Source organism: Manihot esculenta, chromosome 16 (genome assembly GCF_001659605.2).
Source record: "Manihot esculenta cultivar AM560-2 chromosome 16, M.esculenta_v8, whole genome shotgun sequence".
Taxonomy (NCBI): domain Eukaryota; kingdom Viridiplantae; phylum Streptophyta; class Magnoliopsida; order Malpighiales; family Euphorbiaceae; genus Manihot; species Manihot esculenta.
In genome coordinates, this window is record NC_035176.2 from 1,455,544 (window position 1) to 1,478,360 (window position 22,817).

The following is a 22,817-nucleotide window of genomic DNA, read 5'->3' on the forward strand; positions in this document are numbered from 1 at the left end:
AAAAAGAACTTCCTAGGTGAAGGTAGCATACTGTAATTAATTCAATTTTGGCTTAAAGAGGTGGTAAATCAATGGGGTCATGAGATAGGAAGCTCTTTTGACCTTATTATCAATGCTAAGTAGAGCAAAAGCTAAGACAAAATTCTGTGTGTGTGTGTAGAAAGCGAAAAAAATGTGTGCAAAGAAAAATGTGTGAAAAGAAAAAAATTTTGGTGTGTGTGTTAGGGCAAAAAGATGCAAAAAGAAACAAAAAGAAAGCAAAGGATAATGTAATCAATACAAAAATAACTTAACAGTACCCCCACACCTACTGCAAACATTGTCCTCAATGTGTAAACATATATATAAAAAATTTAAGAAGAAAAGGGAAAGGGACTTCCTGGCTTGGGGGTGATTTGGGCAGGTGATTTGGGCAAATCACCCGGCCAAATCACTGGCTGTCATGGTCTGTGGGCAGAAAGTGTTGAACCAGCAGCTGCAGCATGCTTTCCATGTGCTGCATCCTGTCTTCGATTCTAGTGATATGAGCCTCCACCAAATGGTCTTGAGGTGCCTTTTATGTCCTCCAAGGTCCACCCAATTGCTTTCTTGTGTTTCCTCAACACCTTTAGGAGTTTTTCCTCTTCTTGCTGGCTAAGTTGATTGGATACTATGACTGGAAGTGTATTTTCAGCCTCCAAGTAGGTATATTTATGGTGTTCGAGTAGAGTCTTCAGATCCGGGGTGGTTGCTGTCTTCTGGTTTGCTGTCTGCTGTCTGCTGGTTGATTTGGGCAGATCATCTGGTGCTGCTTCAGGTGATCGGGGCAGATCATCTGGTGCTGCTTCAGGTGATCGGGGCAGATCACTGTCTGTCTTGTTTGTCTGCTCCAGCGATTTGGGCACGTTAGAATCTGCTTGTGCTGGTGATCTGGGCAAATCACCTGCAACCAGCTGTGAACAGTATTCCATCTGGTCTGTCTTGGTGCTGGACTCTGCCTAGATTATTGATTTGGGCAGATCGTATTCTGCCTTGTCTGGAGATTTAGGAAAATCACCACTGCTGATTTGGGCAGATCGACTGCCCTGATCACTTTCTGGCAGTTTTTCTTCCATGGCCTGCTTTTGCAATTTTTCAGCCTTGCTGTCTTGCAGCTCTTTTCCACTCCTCAATGTGATGGCACTAGCATTTTGTCTTGGATTTATCTCAGTTTGGGAAGGTAGCTTTCCGTGTGATTCAAGCTTACTCAAGGATGAAGCCATTTGTCCCACTTGTTGCTTCTTTGCTGGCTGTTCAGGAGCTGTTTGCCCAATTGGTCTGGGCATCCTATTTTCTGCTTGCTGAAGTGATTTGGGCAGGCTGTCATCTGTCTCAACTGGCTGTTGGACTTGTTTGGGCAAACAGAGGCTTGCCTGTTCTGCCTTTGCTGGCTGTTTGGGCAAACAGCAGTATGCCTGTTCTGCCTTCTGTCTACTTGTTTGCCCAGGCTGTTTGGGCAAACAGCAATCTGTCCTCTGCATGCAGCAGTTCATTGCTGTCCGTTTCAGCTCTACTTGGCTTCTTTCATCTTCTTGGCTGTCTTCGGCTGGTGCTGATTTGCGGGCAGCAGTGATTGTGGCAGTTTGACAGCAGTTGCTGTCTCTGTTTTCAGCAACTTGGAGAACAACAAATTCTGGATTTTGGACAACAGCAGAGGAAGCAAGCTGTGCTGTTTCAGTGGTGTATGTTGCTAGTTCAGCAAGTGCAACAACTTCTGGTTCAGTTGTGTCAATTTTTGAGGTTGCTGGTGTTTGGACAACAACAAGGGATGCAATGGTGGCAGATTCAGCACTTGCTGATTTTTGGACAGCAGGTTCAGCAATTGCTGGTGTAATTGTGGAATTTTCAGCAGGTGGATAGCAACTGCTGTCTCTATTTGCAGTAGTTTGGACAGCAGCAAAGTCTGGATTTTTGACAGTAGTTGCTATCTCTTGGATGGCAGAAGCTTCAACAAGTGCTGTTTGGACAGCAACTGGTTCAATAATTTTGCAGCTTTCTTGTGACAGATTCAGCAGGTATAGCAGCAAGTATTGCAGTGTTTTGTTCACCAAATAAAGTAACAGATGAAGTAAATTCAGCAGCTGGTTCAGTTTCAAGAGCAGTAGTGATTTGTGCAACAGATTCAGCAGCTTGTTCTGTTTCTTGGGAACTTTCATCATCATCCCATACATCTTGAAGATCTTCCTCTCTTCTTAATATGTGTGTAACATCCTCAAACCCATAGCTAGAGTGGTGCCATCATTAGGTATGAGTTAGGCTATTTCACTACTATAGTAAGTGGCATTAGGGGAGGTGCTAACTTAACTCTAATCTGCTAATAACTGAATCATAGAAAACTCAAATAAAGAAACAGACATATCCAGAAATAAAGCAGACAGTGTGATTAGCGAGTCGGGAACGAGTCCCGAAAAGGAGGTGCTTAGGGTTTCCCGACGTGCTTGCTTGAGGTGCTTGTTCACATCCGTCATGCTTGCTTAAGTGAAAAGGACTTTTAAAGGCTAAATGTATAGTTTAGTAGGTCAATCTATGAATATTGAAAGTTTAAAAACTAAATTGAAACATGGTAAAGAGTTTAGTAGGTCAATCTATGAATATTGAAAGTTTGAAAACTAAATTGAAACATGGTAAAGAGTTTAGTAGGTCAATCTATGAATATTGAAAGTTAAAGGATGATGTGTCACCTAATTATGCATGAAAGAATGACAAAGCAAAATAGAAAAAGTGGCTGTCTTCTTTCTTCCTTCCCATTGCCGTAGGTCATCCATTTTGTTAAAAGAAAATGCTTTGCTTGTCTTTCTCCCACCAAAGCTAAGCTAAACCTCACCAAAGCCAAGCCAAACCTCACCAAATCAGCTTCTTTCTTTAACCAAAATTCATCCTAAGATCAAGAGCTAAAGGAACAGCCATATAGTGAAAGAATTGAAGAAGAAAAGTTTAGGGTTCCATATGCACCAAGCTTGACAATCAAAGGTGAGCTTAGAAATGAGTAGGCAATAGCATCATCTCATTTCTTCATGCATAAATTTGAATTATAAAGCTTTAATTTATAGTTTATTCAATCCTTCCCTAAGATATAAATTGACATAGGTGAAGGAACATCAAAGGGAAAGGAGATAGCTAGAGATTAGAAGAGGAAAAGAAAAGAAGAATTCAAGAAAGGTTTGGTGTTTTAATGATTTTCTGTTTTCCTTTGATTCTGCCATGAATAAGTGAAATTAGGGGTTGATTTTACTTGCTGTAAATGTTGCTTTGATTGTATAAATATGTTATATGAATGTTAAAATGATGTTTGAAAGGCTTAGAGTAAAGAAATTTAACATGGGAGCTAAAAGTGTAAATCTGGCAGAATAGGTTGTAACAGGACAGCTTGTAGTACTAACTTCATAACTTATTGTGTCTCTATTGAAATTAGGCCTAAAATATACCAAATGAAAGCTAAGACAAATATCTAAAACTTTCATGAATTAACCAAATTCGGAATCTATAGGTAAGATGATGAAAATGGCAAGTGAACTTAAACTGGATACAGTGGTAGTACATCCAGAACAGAGTTTATTGAGTATATCATAACTAATTATGTACTCAGTGAAATTTGTTAAGACCAGTGCCAAATGAATCTTAAGAAGTATACCTAAAACTTTTTAGAAGAAACTTAAGCTTGAATTTGTATGGAAATGCATGAATCTGATAAGTTTTGTGATACTATAAACAAGTACCAATACTGGACTGATTAAGACCTTATTGAGCAGCTTGTAAAGAAAAATTCATAACTTAAGCTAGGATGATCAGATTTTCATGAACCATACCTTGTTGGAAAGATAAGACATAAATGTACATTTCTTATGAAGAAACTGAAGTCAAATTGTAAATCGAATCTGCTTGAAAAGTTTATGCAATATATGGCAGAATGTAGTTTTCTATATTGAAATGCTAAGTCAATAAAGTTTTGCACTATTTGCCATGAGTTTTCCATATTGTAAACCTTGACATATGATATATGTACTTTGGAAAAAGAAATCAAATAGCTTCAAATGACAGGCATTTACATTGATACATTGAGTTAATGATACTTGGCCCTGGTAAACGTAATAGGAGTCGAGGTTAGCTTAAGGGTATGGCATGCCATATAAACATACAGAGTTCGCAGTACTGCTACCGATACATGATCTATATTTGAGGTTACTTATCAGGTACCTCATAAGCATGGTCACAGAGCCCTGCTATCACAGTTTTGGCCTCTGAGCCTACCGTTCGGCACTCAGTGCCACGTTATAACTCCTTATCTACCTAGTCGATCCTACTATGTGTTTATAAGGGCTAAGATCTTAATAAAGATTGATACTTGATCTTGTGAACTTATTGGTGAATGTTAACATGTTTGCATTTACTAGCTTATAATTGTTTACTTGATTATCTATATATGCGAGCTTGTTTGTTTTATTCTGTTATTTGTTGCTATCACCCACTGAGCATTAGCTCAGCGTGTTGGTTTTTTTTTACCTCACGCAGGTTGTAGATAAAGTAGGCACGCAAAGTTCATCAGAGGTCTACATCAGATACCAAGACCATTATCATAGCTGGTTGTTTTGAGTCTCTTAGTCATAGTATAGTTTTATTTTGGCATGTACATATTAAATAGAGTGAGTTATGAAGGTCATGTAAATAAAAGAATAGTAAGATGTCAACTAACAGTTGATAATGTTGCATGTGTTTTTCATATATGCTACAGGGTAAAATATGGATGAAAAAGAGGAGACTCTGCAAAAATTTTGGTTTAAACATTTACCTTAATCGCTTTATACAATTTACTTGGACTATCTAAAACTTGGTAGTTACAGATAAAGAAAATTGTTTAGTCTTGATATGTATAAAATGTATCGTTTGTGACAGACCTTGCTTTATCTACATTTGATAGGGTAAAGGGTGTTACAATGTGTGCGTTCACTGAGTTGACCGCTTGATCCACTTGCTGTTGGAGATTTTGCCCAGAAATTTCCAACCTCCTCACCATCTCTTCAAGTTGCATATTGGAGTTTTGAGGTGTTGCTTGGGCTTGATAGTGTTGGTAGTAGTTGGCCCTTGCATTGCCATAATTCGGGTGGTCCCTCCAACATGGATTGTAGGTATCTAGGTAGAGATCATGTCTTGGCTGGCTATTGAATCCTCCAAAGGCATGTACTTGCTGGTAATCCTCATAAAGTGTAGAACATCGATCAGTTGGGTGTCCTACATATGTGCAAATTCCACATGGTCTGATTCGCTGAAGTTGTTGAACTTGTTGAGCTTGACCTATACCATAATTTCTCACAATAGAGGTTAGTTCAGAAATTTGAGAAGAGAGAAAAGACATACTTACCGTAGCCATTCTTGTAAGGTCTTGGCAGTGCGTACAATTTCTGGATCGTAAAGAAGAGCTTCTTTACGATCAGCCTTGGTCATAAAAGGAAAATACGTTAGTTAGATCAAGTCCCCGGCAACGGCTCCAATTTTTTATAGCGGTTATCGAAGTCGTCAAAAATAAAACCTATTATCAATCAACAAAATAATTTGCAGATAGTGGCAATAGGGTCGAACCACAGGGACTTGACACTATGGATTTTCCTAATAATGACTTGGACAAGTAAATAACAAATAAAAAAAAAGAGGGGGTTTTGTTTTGATGAATTAAATCTAAAAAGCAAGAGAAAACAATAATTTAAATAAGTGAGAATTTCAATAGGGAAAAGATTCTAGTTGAAGTATGGATCTATTTCAGTTTGTTCAGAATTGATCATTGATTATTTAATACTCCTATTTTAATTCAATAAATTTGTTTTGGTTGTGGAAGACGCTTCTCACAACCAAATTCCTCCTTAGTTCTAGTTTGATTAGGAAACGTTCGCTAATCAAACACTAGTCAACAAGTTGCCAAGGAACGTCCTTGGGGCTTTTAGCATCGAACAACTGTTGACTGCATTAAGACTTAGAGAAACCTAATTCTAACCTTGCCAACCACATGGTCAAGTTTAGATTATGCAACTGATTAAACTTGAGTTTAAACAACCTAAGCAATTACGAACTTAAATCATTCAAATAATATATTACTCAAACAATTGAAAGCAATAGGCCTAAATTGATTCCAAAAGCAAAGCAATAATTATAGAAAGATCAAGTTGCATAAATATTGAAAGCAAATAAGAGTTTAATAATGGAGTTTTAAATCTCTCAATTCATCACAAATATGAATTTCTCCAATTTCAACTAGAAAAGATTGAAATTTAGCCACTCATAGTGGACTAAATCACAAAAGAAAGGAAGAAAAGAAGAAGGAGACAAGCTGCTATGTTTTCTGCAGAATTTCCAAAGGTGAGATGATGCCTTGCTGGTTTGGAGGCTGCTCTTTTATAGTTGGAGAATCCCATCCATCTAGGATTTTGAAATCCCTTTTTGATTTGGCTTTTGATTCCTCTTTTGATGTTAAATTTAATTGCAAATGGAATTCCTTAGGTGAGAAACTCTTTCGTGGCTCTTGGGACTGTGTTGGCAGTGATTGAGTTGGATTTGGACTTCTCAAAATTCGAAATTCTGTTTTCTGCATAATTTCCCGCTCTACTGTCAATTTCTGCTGTCAATGTGATTGGGGCGGGTGATTTGGGCAGATCACTTGGCCGATCTGCCCCAATCGCTTTCTGTGAGTCTGTCCAGTTTTTAGTTTTTTGTCTCTGCGAGTGATTTGGCCAGACTCTGCGAGTGATTTGGCCAAATCACTTTGACCCAGTCACTTTTCCAGCTTTTTCTTCACTTTTTCATCAATTTTTCAATTTTTTCCTTTTATGTAAAAACATAACAAAAACACAAATTAAGCTAGAAAAATGTGTAAATAAACAATAATAAATATAATAAAAATGTGGCTAAATTATACTTGATTACTTGCTCCAAGTAGGCGTAATCGCTAGGGACCTGTCAGCTCATTATATTTATTGACATTGCTTAAGTTTTAAATTCAAATCATAGTAAAACTTTATATGGGTATTTAGACTATGATGGATCATATAAGAATAAGAAAAAAATCATGGACAAAGTTTCGTTGGTTTCACAGAAAATATATTTTTTAAAAAAATATTTTTTATATTTTTTAATATTCGAAACACTTATCCATCCTCCGTTTAAAATAAAAAGTTTTATAAGAATTTAATTATATTAATTTTTTTTTGTAAAATTTTTGTTTAGAATAAAAAAATTTAAAATTTTTAATTTCAAAATTTTTTATCATATATGAAAATAAAATCATAAATAATTTTGTAGAAATTCATTTGAATTTTTTTCTTGCATAATGAGAATTCAGAAAATTTAGTTAACAAAAAAATATTTTCTTGATGAAAGGAAAAAGTAAGCTATTTTATAAAAAAAATTACTTTTTTTAAAAAAGTGAAACTCTAAATTCTTATTAATATCTCTATATATAAAATTGGTAATAAATTTTATTTTTAAAATAAAAATTAAGTAATGAAAATTAAATTATTTATTAAAAAATATTTTTCAAATATTATTTTCTACAAATAAATGAAGATTAATTGTCTTAAATTTATTATGAATGAGTCTAAATAAGAATAATTATAGTGGATTTTGAAAGTTGAAAATCATCCAATTGTTAAGACTAAAATATGCATATGAGATTAGACAAAGTAAAATCGTGTGGTAATATTTATTCGTTTCATAATTTTTGTTAATAGTAGGTTTTTATATATATTAAGAAATATATTTTTTTATTAATTTTTAATTATATTTTTGTTAATAGTAGTTTTGCAGCAGACTCCCTACAGTGATGGGCGAGTTTGATAGTACCATAACTAAATGAAAAGCAATGCAACCTCTCGAAGATAAATGCTACGATCTGCTGAGTTGCTCCTGTATATTTAACGTGGTTCCATCTCTGAAATTGAGCACTCATTAGCTGAAGGTTGGGCAGATCGTCTTTTGGATTGAGTACCAATTGTGATTGGCTCTTGTTGGCTATGCAGAAAATATGCAGGTCTTGACAGTTCAGAAATAACAGCAGAGCAGCTATCAAGCATGAGAATCACCGAAGCCATAGTTGGCCTTTTAGCTGCATCTTCTTGTATGCATAGCAATCCTATTTGGACACATCTCAGGATTTCATTTGTCGAAGCAGCTCCTACCAGAACAGGATCTATGATTTTTGAAGCAGTACCTGCATTCCAATTCTCCCATGCCTGCACAAAATATTTTAATTATTTTTTAGATTTGTCCATATCCAGATTCAGTAGCCAAGGTAAAGGAGAAAATAGAGATTAAAAAAAAATAAAAATTCAACTTACATAAGTTAAAAGGCTTCCTTCTTCATCGATTTGGAATTTATTAATGTTTTGACCACTAATAATTTCCAAAATTAATACACCAAAGCTAAAAACATCTGACTTCACTGAGACGATCCCACGAAATGCATACTCCGGTGCCATGTAGCCGCTGGATTCAACAATTACTGGCTAATTAAAAAAAATATTTATTGCAAGAGGTAAAAAAATATTGAGAAAAATCGATCAATCACTACCACTGATGTGTAAGAGAATTAGTAGCAAGTACATGATCTAACTATATTCTTACACTTACAAGGTTCCCATGATTTTACTTGTAGCATCCTCAGATTGATTTGTTGGAAATAATCTTGCTGTTCCGAAATCCGAAATTTTAGGATTCATTTGTTCATCTAGTAGAATATTACTGACTTTGAGATCACGGTGAATAATCCGAAGCCGAGAATCTTGATGTGCTCCAATCCATTAGCAAACGCTTCTCTCGATCTGCAAAATCACAAACTTAATACTCGTTTTTTTTTTCATGTTATTCGATCAAGGGAAGCTTTCCAATATTAATATTAAAATGAGTACCATATATGAAATGGTCAAGACTTGAATTTTTAACAAATTCATATACGAGAAGCCTCTCATTTCTTTCAAAACAGAACCCCAATAGTCTAACCAAATTCCTGTGTTGAAGTCTGGCCACCAACATAACCTCATTCTTAAAATCGGCTTCTCCTTGCTTAGAGATTCTTGCTATCCTCTTTATAGCGACGACTTGGCCATCTGGAAGCACACCCTGAACCATAATCATATAAAAAAAAAAAAAAAGATGGAAGAGATGAAAATCAGATTGAATCATGGGATTTTGCTAAGTAAAAATTAGTTTTCATACGTTGTGGCTAAATAACTACCTTGTAAACAGCACCAAATCCACCTTGTCCGAGCTTATTATTATCAGAGAAGTCTTTTGTTGCGAGTCTAATAGTCTCGAAATTGAATTTCATGCACTCTGTGCTACTACTTTCATCCACCTCTTCATGAGATTAACAAGGAATTAATACATATGCAAATAACATTAAATTAATTTAAGTAATCATCCTAGGTGATTCAAGCTTTATTTGCTGCCTTAAGTGTGTTGAAGCATATGAGACTTTGCTTCAAATTCCAAAATTTCTACAAGTTTCAAGTTTAGCCAGGTATTGCAGAAAGCATGTATGAAAAAGGAAAAAGCTAGAAAAGTAATCTCTCTCAAATTTCTTAGTTTTTGTCCCTTCAAATCCAACAGAGAGCAGATCAGGGTTAGTTACATAGAAGAACGATGATCTAATCCAAGCTCTTTCTATATGCAGCAACAAAAATACTAAAATAACTTACTTTTGGTCCTTTTCTTACGGTTCCTCTTACTTTTGGTCCTTTTCTTACAGTTCCTATAATAGAAAAGGCTGCAAGTTAGGACAACAACTGCTGCGAAGATAATTGTAGGAACAGTGATGATTACAACAGTTCGACCTGATGTAGTTCCATTACCTGTCCAGGCCAGATGTAAAATTTCATAAGGAACTGAAACATAATGGATGAAATCATGAAACAATCGTATTGCTTTTGCAGAACTTTATGGTGGGATGCAAAAGCTTACCTTTGCTTATGGTATTATTGGCTGGTGGGGGAGAAATACTGAGTGGTGGAGGAGGCGTTGTTGGAGTTGGAGCATCAGCAATAGATTTGTAGAATAGATACAAATCCCATCGGAAAATACAGTTAGGTTTCTGAACATAACCTCCTTGCTTCCCATGACAACAAGATTGATAATTTTCCACCGACTCTCGTAGGCAATAGCTGCAATTACCTTTGGAAATATCAGGAGTACACAGCATCAATGCGTATATTTTCTGGAAGGGTGTTAAGTTTGCTTCTTCAGTCGCAAATTTAACCTTAGAAGAGCCCATGGAAGCTTTTGTTACTACACGATCCATCAAACTACCCCATATCTGATCAAACTCTTCCATATTGGATGTGATGTTGTTGACATTATAGCCAGCATCTGTAGGACTTAGCTCCAATAGTCCAACAATCGAGCGATTTGCATAGCGTATAATACAAGGAGGATCCCCACCCCATGAAAGCGCTTCTTTTTGGTTAGGACACTGTTCAACTAATTCTGCAATTGCTGTATTGACACACTTGGAACACTCTTCTGATGGAGTGTCTGCTCTGCAAAGCACCAGACCATAAACTTTATCTGGGCCTTGGCCTACTGTGGCCGTGTAGAAACCACCATTTTCTGTGACATTTGAAGCTAGGTAAGAGAGGATGAGTCCCCGGTTTTTGGCATAGGTACTGTTGGCTGTGAAGTTTCCTGTGTTGTAACAGACCAGAGCATTGGTGAGATGGATGATCATAAGACAATGGAGAAGAAGAGGTAAGATATTTATATGTCTGGCTGATAGATACGCCATGGTAGTTTCACTAAGTCACTGAAGTAGGATGCTAATTAAATTTCTCTCAAAAGTTCTGATCTTTTTCCATAGCTGCATCTGCCCATTATATGCTAGTTCATGGTTGCAATCAACCACAGCGGGACCACGTACGATTGCACTGACTTTGCAACCACCGTAGCGACCACGTCGTATGGTTACAATAACTTTGCATCCTCGAGTCCAAAAAATTTTTAGATGAATCCGTGCATTATGGACTCAAGGGATAATAAACTAGTTCCTATATATTTTCTTGAAAAATCTCTTATTTATCCATCAACAAGCACAGGTGATGGGTTTACTGTAGAATTTTTCCTATCTTCACAAACACCAGTAGGAATTTGGATAAAAATTAAACAAGTAATAACTAAATTATTTTATTAGAAAATATTTTTCACTCTAAAATGAAAAATATTTTTTAAATATAATTTATTTTTTCAAATAAATGGACCTAATAAATCTCAAAAAATATTTTATTCAGATTACTATCCCAACCCAATAGAAATTACATCCACATTATAGCATAGACAATGTCGAAGGTTGTGATGCACGAAAGACATGAAGGAGCTTGACTTGCTTTATTGACTTGCTCGAGTAGATGCAAAGGACAATAATTAACAGAAACAAATTGTAATCAATACCCTCCAAAGTCTATCTTTTTTTTTCCCTCATAGATAAAGTCTTTGTCTAATTACCCAACGCTGTCGAATTCAATTATTGCTCGGTCCGAAGACTTGGAAAATAAATATTTAATATTGGGGGACGACTTCAAGACGTCTTCAGTATTAGTGAAACTACGTGACTACAGTTCCGATATTCTCTGCATTATAATCTGTATTATAATCTTGTAAATCTTTTTGGTTATTTTCTGTTATAGCTATTTTTTAGGTTTTAGAAATATTATATAAAGCAATGTAATCTCTGTATTACAAATCATAAAATACAATTCATCTAAGCCTCAAATACTTTTCTTCTTCTATTTCTCTTGGTTTTTACATGGTATCAGAGCCATGGCCAATACACCTTCCTCAACTCCTTCTATTCCATCATTACCTACCTCTCTCGTATCTACTACAAATCATTCCTTTTCAGTTAAATTAACCCCCAAGAATTATTTAGCTTGGAAGACACAATTTCGCCCAATTCTAAACTATCAAAATCTTGAAGGAATCATTGATGGTACTGTGCCTGAACCACCATCTGAAACGCCTTCTGCTGCTGATCCTTCAATTATGGAACCCAATCCAGACTATGCTATCTGGTTTCGCAAAGACCAAATGTTACTATCTTGGATTTTTGCGTCGCTTACGGAAGAAATTTTCCCGTATGTGATTGGTCTTAAATCTTCTCAAGAGGTTTGGAAAGCATTAGAACAATCCTTTGGTGCTTTATCTCAAAATCGACAACTGCAATTACATATTGAACTTCAATCTCTCAAGAAAGATGATTTAACTGTCTCTCAATTTCTCAACAAAGCCAAAGCCTTAGCTGATGAGCTTTCTGCTGCCGGGAAACCTCTCTCTCCTGCAGAATTTAATGCTATCATTTATCGCAACATTGGAGCTGATTACCATTCCATTATTACATCATTAAATATCAGACCAGAACCTGTCTCTTTTTATGAATTACATGGTCAGTTGGTTGCACATGAAGTTCTTCTTCAAAGCCTCTCACATCCGCAAGCAAATATGGTTGTTCGAAACTCATCTGCTTCTTCTTTTTCTAATACATCTGATGCAACAAATAGGACTCGTAATAATGGTGGCAATCGTACTAATCAATCTGGAGGTAATAGGCCGAGGGGACCTTGCCAAATCTGTAATGGCAGAAACCATACTGCCAATGTTTGTCGTCGGCGTTTTCAACGGAATTATTCTGGACAATCGGGACAGTTTGTTCAAAGTCAGCCTCGTCCTTATCAGGCTCGACCTTTTAATCCTCAGGCGAATTATGTTGCGGCTCCATCTCCTCTACCACAGCAGCCGCGAACATGGTATCCAGACACTGCTGCCAATTATCATATTACTCCAGATTTGCAATCACTGAGCACATATAGTGATTACAATGGCAATGATAATCTGCAAGTAGGTAATGGTAATGGTTTACAGATTGCTCATACTGGTAACGCAACTCTTCCTTCTGCATCTGGTTCTTTTCGTTTGCATAATGTTCTTCATGTTCCTCAAATTATTAAACCTTTACTATCTGTTCAAAAATTTACCAATGACAATTCATGTTTTTTTGAGTTTTGGCCTACTTTTTTTGCTGTGAAGGACCAACGCACGAGGAAGGTACTGATGCAAGGACCCAGTGAAGATGGAGTGTATGCACTAAGATTTTCAAAACAAGCCATGACTGCTACTGTACCTACCATGGATGATTGGCATGTGCGTTTAGGTCATCCGAATCGTAACAAGTTATCTGCCTTAGTTAAATCGAATTTAATTTCTAGTTCTTCTCATAATTTACAGCCTTGTTCTAGTTGTTTGTTAGGGAAACTTTCTCGTATTCCTTTAGTTTCTGTGGAACATAAAAGTTCTTCTCCATTTCAAATAATCCATTCAGATGTTTGGGGTCCTGCCCCTGTTAAATCTTTTCATGGTCATTCTTACTTTGTTCTATTTGTTGATGATTATACACGTTTTACATGGGTTTATTTCTTAAAACATAAGAGTGATGTTTATAATACTTTTCTCCACTTTGAGCAAATGGTTACACGTCAATTTAATACCACAATTCGTGCTTTTCATTCTGATTGGGGTGGTGAGTACCAAAAGTTAAATAAGTACTTCACCTCTACTGGTATTATTCATCGCATTGCTTGTCCTTACACCCATGAGCAAAACGGTATTGCGGAACGGAAAATTCGGCATTTGGTTGATACTACTCTTACTCTTTTAGCTCATGCCAACTTGCCCAAACGTTTTTGGAATTTTGCTTTAGAGCAAAGTGCTATGTTGATCAATGTTCTTCCTAGTCATGTCATTCACCAAAAGTCACCGTATCAAATGTTATATCTTCAGCATCCAAAATATTCAATTTTTAAACCTTTTGGTTGTGCTATATTTCCTTTGTTGCGTCCGTACAATAAAAATAAATTTTCTTTTCGTTCTGTTCAATGTGTCAATCTCGGCTTAAGTCCTAATCATTGTGCTTTTCGTTGTCTTGATGTTAAAACTAATAGAGTTTATTTAGCTAGGCATGTCAAACTTCATGAAACTATTTTTCCGTATGCTGATTTATCTTCTCTCGTTCCTGTTTCCCGTCCTATTCAAGAACCATGGATTACTATTACTAGTGCTGACCTTCCTTCACAAGTCTTGGCATCCGTATCCTCTTCAGGTAATGTTTCTTCACCTTTATCGTCCACTTCACAAATAATAACTCCAACTTCTCACTCACATGCACCCACCTTGCCATCATCTCCAATTCTTACCCGAACTCCTCCAGCTCAATTACCAGTTGACACTTCTCCCACTAATGCTGCTTCTCACTCACATGCACCCACCTTGCCATCATCTCCAATTCTTACCCGAACTCCTCAAGCCCATTTACCAGTTGACACTTCTCCCACTAATGTTGGCCTCAGTCTTCTACCCCTTGTTACTACTGACCCTGTCACACCAGCAGTAACTCCGCCAATTAGAACACATCCTATGCTCCTACGACCCAACCCAAAACCAAAGAAATTTGCCTATGTCATCAACACCAAACCAAACTATTTAGTGACTGAACCTAAATCAGTTAAACAAGCTATACCATATGCAGAATGGAGGGTAGCGATGCAGGAAGAGCTCTCTGCTCTTACTCAAAATCAGACTTGGTCTTTGGTTCCTCGACCATTGAATAAGAATGTTATTGGCAATCGGTGGATTTTTCGCATTAAACGGCATGCTGATGGCACCATTGATCGTTACAAAGCTCGTTTAGTAGCCAAAGGGTATTCCCAGCAGTGTGGTATTGATTACCAAGAAACTTTTTCTCCGGTAATTAAATTTACAACGGTCCGGACGATACTTTCTCTGGCTGTTTCTTCACATTGGTCCATTAAACAAATTGACATATCCAATGCATTTCTTCATGGCTTTCTTCATGAAGAGGTATATATGGAGCAGCCCACAGGTTTTAAAAATTCGTCATTTCCTGAACATGTTTGTAAGCTTCAACGATCTTTATATGGGTTGAAACAGGCTCCTCGCCAATGGTTTATGCGGTTAACTACTTTTCTTCTCTCATTGGGGTTCAAGCAATCCAAAGCTGATAATTCTCTTTTTTATCTATGTCGTGGTTCCTTGAAGTTTTTTATTTTGATTTATGTGGACGACATAATTCTAACTTGTTCCAATTCCCATGAGTTACAGAACATAATTCAAAAATTGGGTTCTGTGTTTCCTGTGAAGGACTTGGGTGACTTGCATTATTTTTTAGGTATTCAAGTCAGCCGGATTAATGATGGTTTACTATTATCTCAAGAGAAATATCTTGAAGGTATTCTGAGTGATCATAATATGGCTGCTGCAAAACCATTTTCTACTCCTATGCCGACAACTCCAAATCTTAGTAAGTTGATGGGTGAAAAATTGTCTGATGCCACATGTTATCGACAAGTAATCGGTACTTTACAGTATATGACTCTGACGAGACCTGATATAGCCTTCTCCGTCAATAAATTGGCTCAATTCATGCACTCTCCCACAATCTTACATTGGCAGGCTGTTAAGCGATTGCTTCGATACTTGCGGGGAACAAGTACATATGGGTTATTTATCACACCCAGTGCTGATTTTCAACTTCATTGTTTTTCGGATAGTGACTGGGGAGGTTGTCCGGATGATCGCCGTTCTACTGGTGGCTATTTGATTTATTTTGGCAGAAATTTAGTTTCTTGGTCCTCTAAAAAGCAACCAACTGTTGCCCGATCGTCAACTGAAAGTGAATATAAAGCTTTAGCTAATGCTGCAGCTGAGGCTTTATGGCTACGTTCTCTCCTCTGTGAAATTGGTTATGGCCATAAGTTGTCAATCTCGTTATGGTGTGATAATATTGGGGCAGTCTACTTGTCCTCTAATCCTGTTCTTCATTCCCGAACGAAACATGTGGCCCTTGACTATCATTTTGTTAGAGAACAAGTTCAAAATGGAACAATTGCTATTCGTTTTATAAGCTCTGCTGATCAGATAGCAGATATTCTTACAAAGCCATTGGCAAAGGGACCATTTCTTTTTCTTCGTGACAAGCTTCGGCTTCGAACTTCTACACCATCAGCTTGAGGGAGGGTATTAGTGAAACTACGTGACTACAGTTCCGATATTCTCTGCATTATAATCTGTATTATAATCTTGTAAATCTTTTTGGTTATTTTCTGTTATAGCTATTTTTTAGGTTTTAGAAATATTATATAAAGCAATGTAATCTCTGTATTACAAATCATAAAATACAATTCATCTAAGCCTCAAATACTTTTCTTCTTCTATTTCTCTTGGTTTTTACATTCAGCAGTTCGGCTTAAAATATATGAAGGCCATAAGGTAGAGATTTCAAACCAGTAAGCTTCTGGGTCATCTATTTATAGTATACAGGGATTAGAAACAGTATTTTGAGGAGAAATAGAAATGGGTTTTTCAAGATTGCTGCTTTTCTTTTATCCCACTTTCCTTCAACTTCTAGCCATTGCCATGGCACAGGCACCTCCTCTGTTTTATGTTTGTGGAGAAAGTGGCAATTTTACCACTAAAAGCACCTACCAATCAAACCTTGATCGCACCCTCGCCTCCCTCGCCTCCGACACTAAAATACCCTCCGGCTTTTACAACGATTCATCAGGCCAAAATGCAAATAAAGTTAATGCAATTGCACTTTGCAGAGGAGATAAAAAGCCTGAAACTTGCCGTAGCTGCATAAACAACTCCAGCCAAACGCTGAGGAACCTCTGCCCCAACCAGAAGGAGGCTATTGCTTGGCGGGATGATGACTGTATGTTAAGGTACTCAAATCGCTCCATATTTGGGAAGATGGAATTTGATCCTAAACTTATTCTGTACAACATTAACAATGTCTCCGAAGTAGCCCAATTCAATCAGGCGCTGAACCCTCTTTTAGCCAGCCTAACGAGTCGAGCTGCAGCTGGCGATTCTCTTCGCAAGTTCGCAACTGGTCATGCAACTACAGAAAACAACGAAACTATATATGCGCTTGCGCAGTGCACTCCTGATTTGTCGAAAGAAGATTGCAGCAATTGCTTAAACAACGCCACAGGATTGTTTCCACAGTGTTGTGGTGGGAAGCAAGGCGCCAGATGGGATAGTTTTCTCCTGAGAAAACAGGTGGTGGAGGAGCTGAATAGCTACTTGAAGCCATATTTTCACTCACAAGAATTTGATTTTGACCGCAACCTGGATTCAGGTTTCTAATGTAAATAAGTAGGAAGGTTTCCTTGCTAGTTTTCTCTCTTTTACAGGTCACACAAAGACCATAAAAAGCTCTGATACCACTGTTAACAATTGCAGCAATGGAGAGCAAGGGAAGAAAATGAAAAATTGAGGAAGAAGACTTCTCTATTGATCTGGTATTCTCTTACTTGAGAAGTTACAAAAGGAAGCTTTTATAGAAAGCTTTTACAAGTCAAAAGTGTCCATCTTAGCATCTAACCTTTCTAACATTAAAAAGCATAATCCCATCAAATCTGGGATTCTGATTTCAGAAACAGAGTTTCTGATAAAGCAGGTTTAACAGAACCAGAGTGCAATAACCAAAGGATAAAACTTAACAAAAATACAAAATATTTCTAACTAGTTTCCAACTACAATCTCAACTAGACTAACACTCCTCCTTGAGATTGTTTTTGGAAACACCAAGCAAGGATTTCATGAACTCAAGTTTTGCTCTTGGTAATGCTTTTGTAAAAATATCAGCCTGCTGCAAATTTGAAGTGCAATGGACCAGCTTGATTTCTCCATTCTTCTCAGCTTCTCTCAAAGCATGAAACTTCACATTAATGTGCTTGGTCCTACCATGCTGAACTGGATTTTCAGCTATGGAAATAGCTGATTTGTTGTCCACAAAAATAGTTGTAGGTTCCTCTTCAGGTTGTTGCAAATCAAATAAAATTTTTCTTAACCAAATGGCTTGATTGGCAGTAGATGCAGCTGCAACATACTCTGCTTCTGCTGTGGATTGAGCAACAATATCTTGTTTCCTTGAATTCCAAGTGAAGGCTCCAGACCCAAAGGAAAAAACATAACCAGAGGTGCTTTTATAATCATCCAAGCAACCAGCCCAATCACTATCTGAATAGCCAATCAAAGTAGCATCCTCAACATTGGTATAATAAATACCATAGTTTGCAGTACCTTTCAAATACCTGAGGACCCTTTTAGCAACACCAAAATGCTTCTGACTTGGAGATTGCATGAATCTAGATAAAAGACTAGCTGAAAACATCAAATCAGGCCTTGTAGCAGTCAAATACAACAAGCTGCCAATTAGACTTCTGAAAGTAGAACCTTCTACTTTTGGTTCCCCATCATCTTTATGAAGCTTCTCATTCAGTACCAATGGAGTTGCAACTGATTTGCAATTCTCCATATTGAATTTCTTCAACATATCAAGAGCATATTTGTGCTGAGAGATGAATATTCCACTTTTAGATTGGTAGACTTCAATGCCAAGGAAATACTTCATCAAACCAAGATCTGACATTTCAAATTCATGCATAACCCTTTCTTTGAATCTTTGAATTTCCTCTAAGTTGTCTCCTGTTACCAATAAATCATCAACATACAAAGAAACAATAAGCAAACTCTTGCCTTTGGTGTGCTTCACATATAAAGTGGGCTCATTAGGACTTCTTTGAAAGCCTTGATCAAGTAAATGAGAATCCATTCTGCTGTACCAAGCTCTTGGAGCTTGTTTTAACCCATACAAGGCTTTATTAAGCTTGTAGACATGATCTTTACAACCAGCAATTTCAAATCCTTCAGGCTGTTCAACAAAGATTTCTTCCTCCAAGTTGCCATTGAGGAATGCAGACTTGATATCCAAGTGAAAAATCTTCCATTTGTTTTGAGCAGCAAGTGCAATCAGCAATCTCACAGTATCATGCCTTGCAACAGGAGCAAATGTGTCTCCATAGTCAATACCAGGGACTTGAGCATATCCCTTAACAACTAGCCTTGCTTTGTACTTGAACACACTTCCATCAGGATTTAATTTAACTCTGTATACCCATTTAACTCCAATGACCCTCCTATTCTGAGGTCTAGGGGTAAGAATCCAAGTTTCATTCTTGTTAATCATCCCAATCTCCTCCTGCATTGCAGCTATCCATGCATCATTGGTTGAGGCTTCAACATAGTTTGAAGGTTCTGAAATAGCCAGGTTACAACTCTCATAAATCTCAGCAAGAGATTTGGTTCTTAGTGGAGGTGAATCAAAATCAGAATCTGTATCGAAATTAGAATCTGATTCTGGAACTGCAGGAACGGTTCTAGTTTGCTGCTGATCTGAACAACAATACTCAACTTGATTTGTTTTCCAATTCCAATAAGCATCTTCATCAATCTTCACATCCCTACACACAACCACCTTCTTGGCTTCAACTTTGTACACTCTATAACCCTTCGATTGAGCTGCATAACCCAAAAAGATACCAATTTCTGCCTTATCATCAAGCTTGCCTCTCTTTACTGCAGGAACATGGATGTAACAAGCGGAACCAAACACTTTCACGTGTTTTGCTGATGGTTTTGAACCAAACCAAGCCTCCACAGGTGTCATTCCTTGCACTGACCTTGTAGGAAGCCTGTTGAGAAGATATACAGCTGTATGTACAGCTTCTGCCCAGAAATTCTTTGGTAATTTCTTCTCAATCATCATGCATCTAGCCATCTCCATTACTGTTCTATTCTTCCTCTCTGAGACACCATTTTGTTCAGGAGAATAACTAACTGAAAATTGATGCTTGATTCCCAAATCTTCACAGAATTTGTTAAACTCACCAGAAGTATACTCAGTACCGTTATCTGATCTCAAAGTTTTTAATTTGCAGCTACTTTGCCTTTCAACAAGAGCTTTAAATTTTTTAAATACTGAAAAAACTTGAGATTTGTTGGTGAGAAAATAAACCCAAGTCATCCTTGTCAAATCATCAATAAAGAGGATGAAATACAAGTTGTTACTCATGGAAGCTGTCCTCATTGGCCCACAAACATCAGTATGAACCAATTCCAGCTTTTCCTTGGCTCTCCATGTTGCATTATAGGGAAAAGATTGTCTATGAGACTTGCCAAGTTGGCAATTTCCACATACACTACCATCAAGAAAAATTTCAGGCATATCTCTAACCATTTCTTTATTTTGCATGTATTTGAGAGAATTCAAGTTGTAGTGGCCAAATCTTTTATGCCACAAATCAGATTCAGCATTTCTAGCAATATATGAGGTGTGTTGTTGAACTGAATTCCAATTTAAAGGAAAGCTATTACCCACCATATTTACTTTAACAATTTCAGCACCATGAGAGTCAAAAATGGAGCACACATTGTCTTTGAATGACAAGGAATAACCCTTCTTCATCATTTGAGCAACACTAAGCAAGTTTTGATCTAAACTAGGAATGAAAAGAACATCAGGAACTAGTTTGATACCTTGCTTAGTCTGAATATATACTGAACCCTTGCCTTGAGACTCCACAATTTCTCCATTTCCAAGCTTTACTTTGACCCTCACTGATTTATCAATAGAAGAGAACAAGCTTTCATCTCTTGCCATGTGACAAGTGCAACCACTATCCACAAGCCAAGTGTGTCTGCAACCGGTATTTGAGGAGTGTGTAACAGCAAAAATATGATCATCACATTGAGCTTGATCATCATGGTAATTAAGTTGTTGTGCAGGTTGCTGGTTATGATTCTGGTTTTGCCTATATTGCTTGAGTCTGCAATTTTTATCAACATGACCCAGCTTCTTGCAATAACCACATTGTGGTGGCTTAACTCCACTCTTTTGCCAGCAATCTTTCTCAAGATGGTTGGTTTTGTTGCAAGTAGGACAAGGTGGGAAATTTGCTCTTCTACCTCCCTTCCTTCTATTTGCATGTTGCTTGCCCTTGTTAAAAGAATTACTTGCAGCTTTCTTTACTTCTTCAACTAGCTTGCCCTTTTGCTTCACAAGAAAAGCTTCCTCTGAGGACTCCTCCATTCTGAATGTCCTCCTTTGCTCAAGAACTTGTAGAGCATTAACCAACTCTGAAAGAGAAATGGTGCTCAAGTTTTTAGAATCTTCCAAAGAAGAGATCTTTGGCTCAAATCTCTCGGGTAGGCTTACAAGAACTTTCTCCACAACTCTTTTATCACTAAGCTCCTCTCCTAAAAGTCTAATTTTGTTGACAACAGAGAGTAATCTATCAGAATACTCCTTGACAGATTCAGAATCCTTCATTTTAAGGACTTCAAACTCTCTTCTCAAATTTAGAATCTGCATGCTTCTAGTCTTGTCACTTCCTTGGAACTCTTCCTTCAGCTTATCCCAAGCTTCTTTTGCTGATTCACAAGCCATGATTCTTGTGAAAATAACATCAGAAACAGCAGAATGAAGACAAGAGAGTGCCTTGAACTTCTTTGCACACTCTTCACTATGTTGCTTCATTTGAGCAACCATAGCATTGTCTCTCAAAGGAGGTGGGTCTCTACCCGTTTCCACAACTTCCCATAGATCATAGGCCTTCAAATAAGCCTTCATCTTCACTGACCAGATGGGATAGTTTTCTCCTGAGAAAACAGGTGGTGGAGGAGCTGAATAGCTACTTGAAGCCATATTTTCACTCACAAGAATTTGATTTTGACCGCAACCTGGATTCAGGTTTCTAATGTAAATAAGTAGGAAGGTTTCCTTGCTAGTTTTCTCTCTTTTACAGGTCACACAAAGACCATAAAAAGCTCTGATACCACTGTTAACAATTGCAGCAATGGAGAGCAAGGGAAGAAAATGAAAAATTGAGGAAGAAGACTTCTCTATTGATCTGGTATTCTCTTACTTGAGAAGTTACAAAAGGAAGCTTTTATAGAAAGCTTTTACAAGTCAAAAGTGTCCATCTTAGCATCTAACCTTTCTAACATTAAAAAGCATAATCCCATCAAATCTGGGATTCTGATTTCAGAAACAGAGTTTCTGATAAAGCAGGTTTAACAGAACCAGAGTGCAATAACCAAAGGATAAAACTTAACAAAAATACAAAATATTTCTAACTAGTTTCCAACTACAATCTCAACTAGACTAACAAATGTCTCCGAAGTAGCCCAATTCAATCAGGCGCTGAACCCTCTTTTAGCCAGCCTAACGAGTCGAGCTGCAGCTGGCGATTCTCTTCGCAAGTTCGCAACTGGTCATGCAACTACAGAAAACAACGAAACTATATATGCGCTTGCGCAGTGCACTCCTGATTTGTCGAAAGAAGATTGCAGCAATTGCTTAAACAACGCCACAGGATTGTTTCCACAGTGTTGTGGTGGGAAGCAAGGCGCCAGAGTTGTTACACCCAGCTGCCATTTTAGGTATGAGATAGAGCTTTTCTATGACTCGGGGGTGGAGGAGATGCCACCATCACCAACACCTCTTCCGGTGCTGCCACCGCCACAACGAGCACCGCAGCCGGGGGTGGCACTCTCACCACCAGCTGCACTGACGCCTCAAACACCAAGTGGTGAATCTAGTACAACAGGTATTTATAATTTATCTCTCTGTGAAATGAAAATGAAATTCTTGAAACCTACAGTGTCATAATCTTATAATGGTGGTTTCGCAGGAAAAGCAAGAAACAGAGTTGCAGGGGCTTTCATTGCCGGAGTTTTTCTATTGTTGTTTTGGTAGTATCAGTTCTGCTCCCAATAGTGTGGCTCTGCCCTGTATTACTTGCAATGGAGATTATCTTCTTGAATAATAACTCTCATCTTAATTTCATATGATGTTATGAAATTCATTTTCAATTTTCTTAAACAACACAGTACTGTTATGAAATTCAATTTTC

The 22,817-nt window shown here is 37.3% G+C and overlaps 1 protein-coding gene and 1 pseudogene across 2 annotated transcripts; one reads left to right on the forward strand and one right to left on the reverse strand.

The window, feature by feature from the left end:
- The window catches only part of LOC110603011, a 29,513-nt pseudogene extending 18,590 nt beyond the window's left edge, over positions 1-10,923 (reverse strand).
- Positions 10,924-16,292: 5,369 nt separating this feature from the next.
- On the forward strand, positions 16,293-22,750 carry LOC110603956 (cysteine-rich repeat secretory protein 38-like). 2 transcript variants are annotated; one of them, XM_043952017.1, is made up of 3 exons: positions 16,293-17,083; positions 22,311-22,511; positions 22,596-22,750. In XM_043952017.1, exons 1-3 carry the CDS (start codon positions 16,408-16,410, stop codon positions 22,658-22,660), a joined length of 942 nt encoding a protein of 313 aa, XP_043807952.1. In that variant the 5' UTR covers positions 16,293-16,407; the 3' UTR covers positions 22,661-22,750. The 2 variants fall into 2 exon arrangements, with proteins under 2 accessions (XP_043807952.1, XP_043807953.1); XM_043952018.1 differs by having other exon boundaries at positions 16,293-16,846; positions 22,074-22,511.
- The last annotated feature ends 67 nt before the right edge of the window (positions 22,751-22,817 follow it).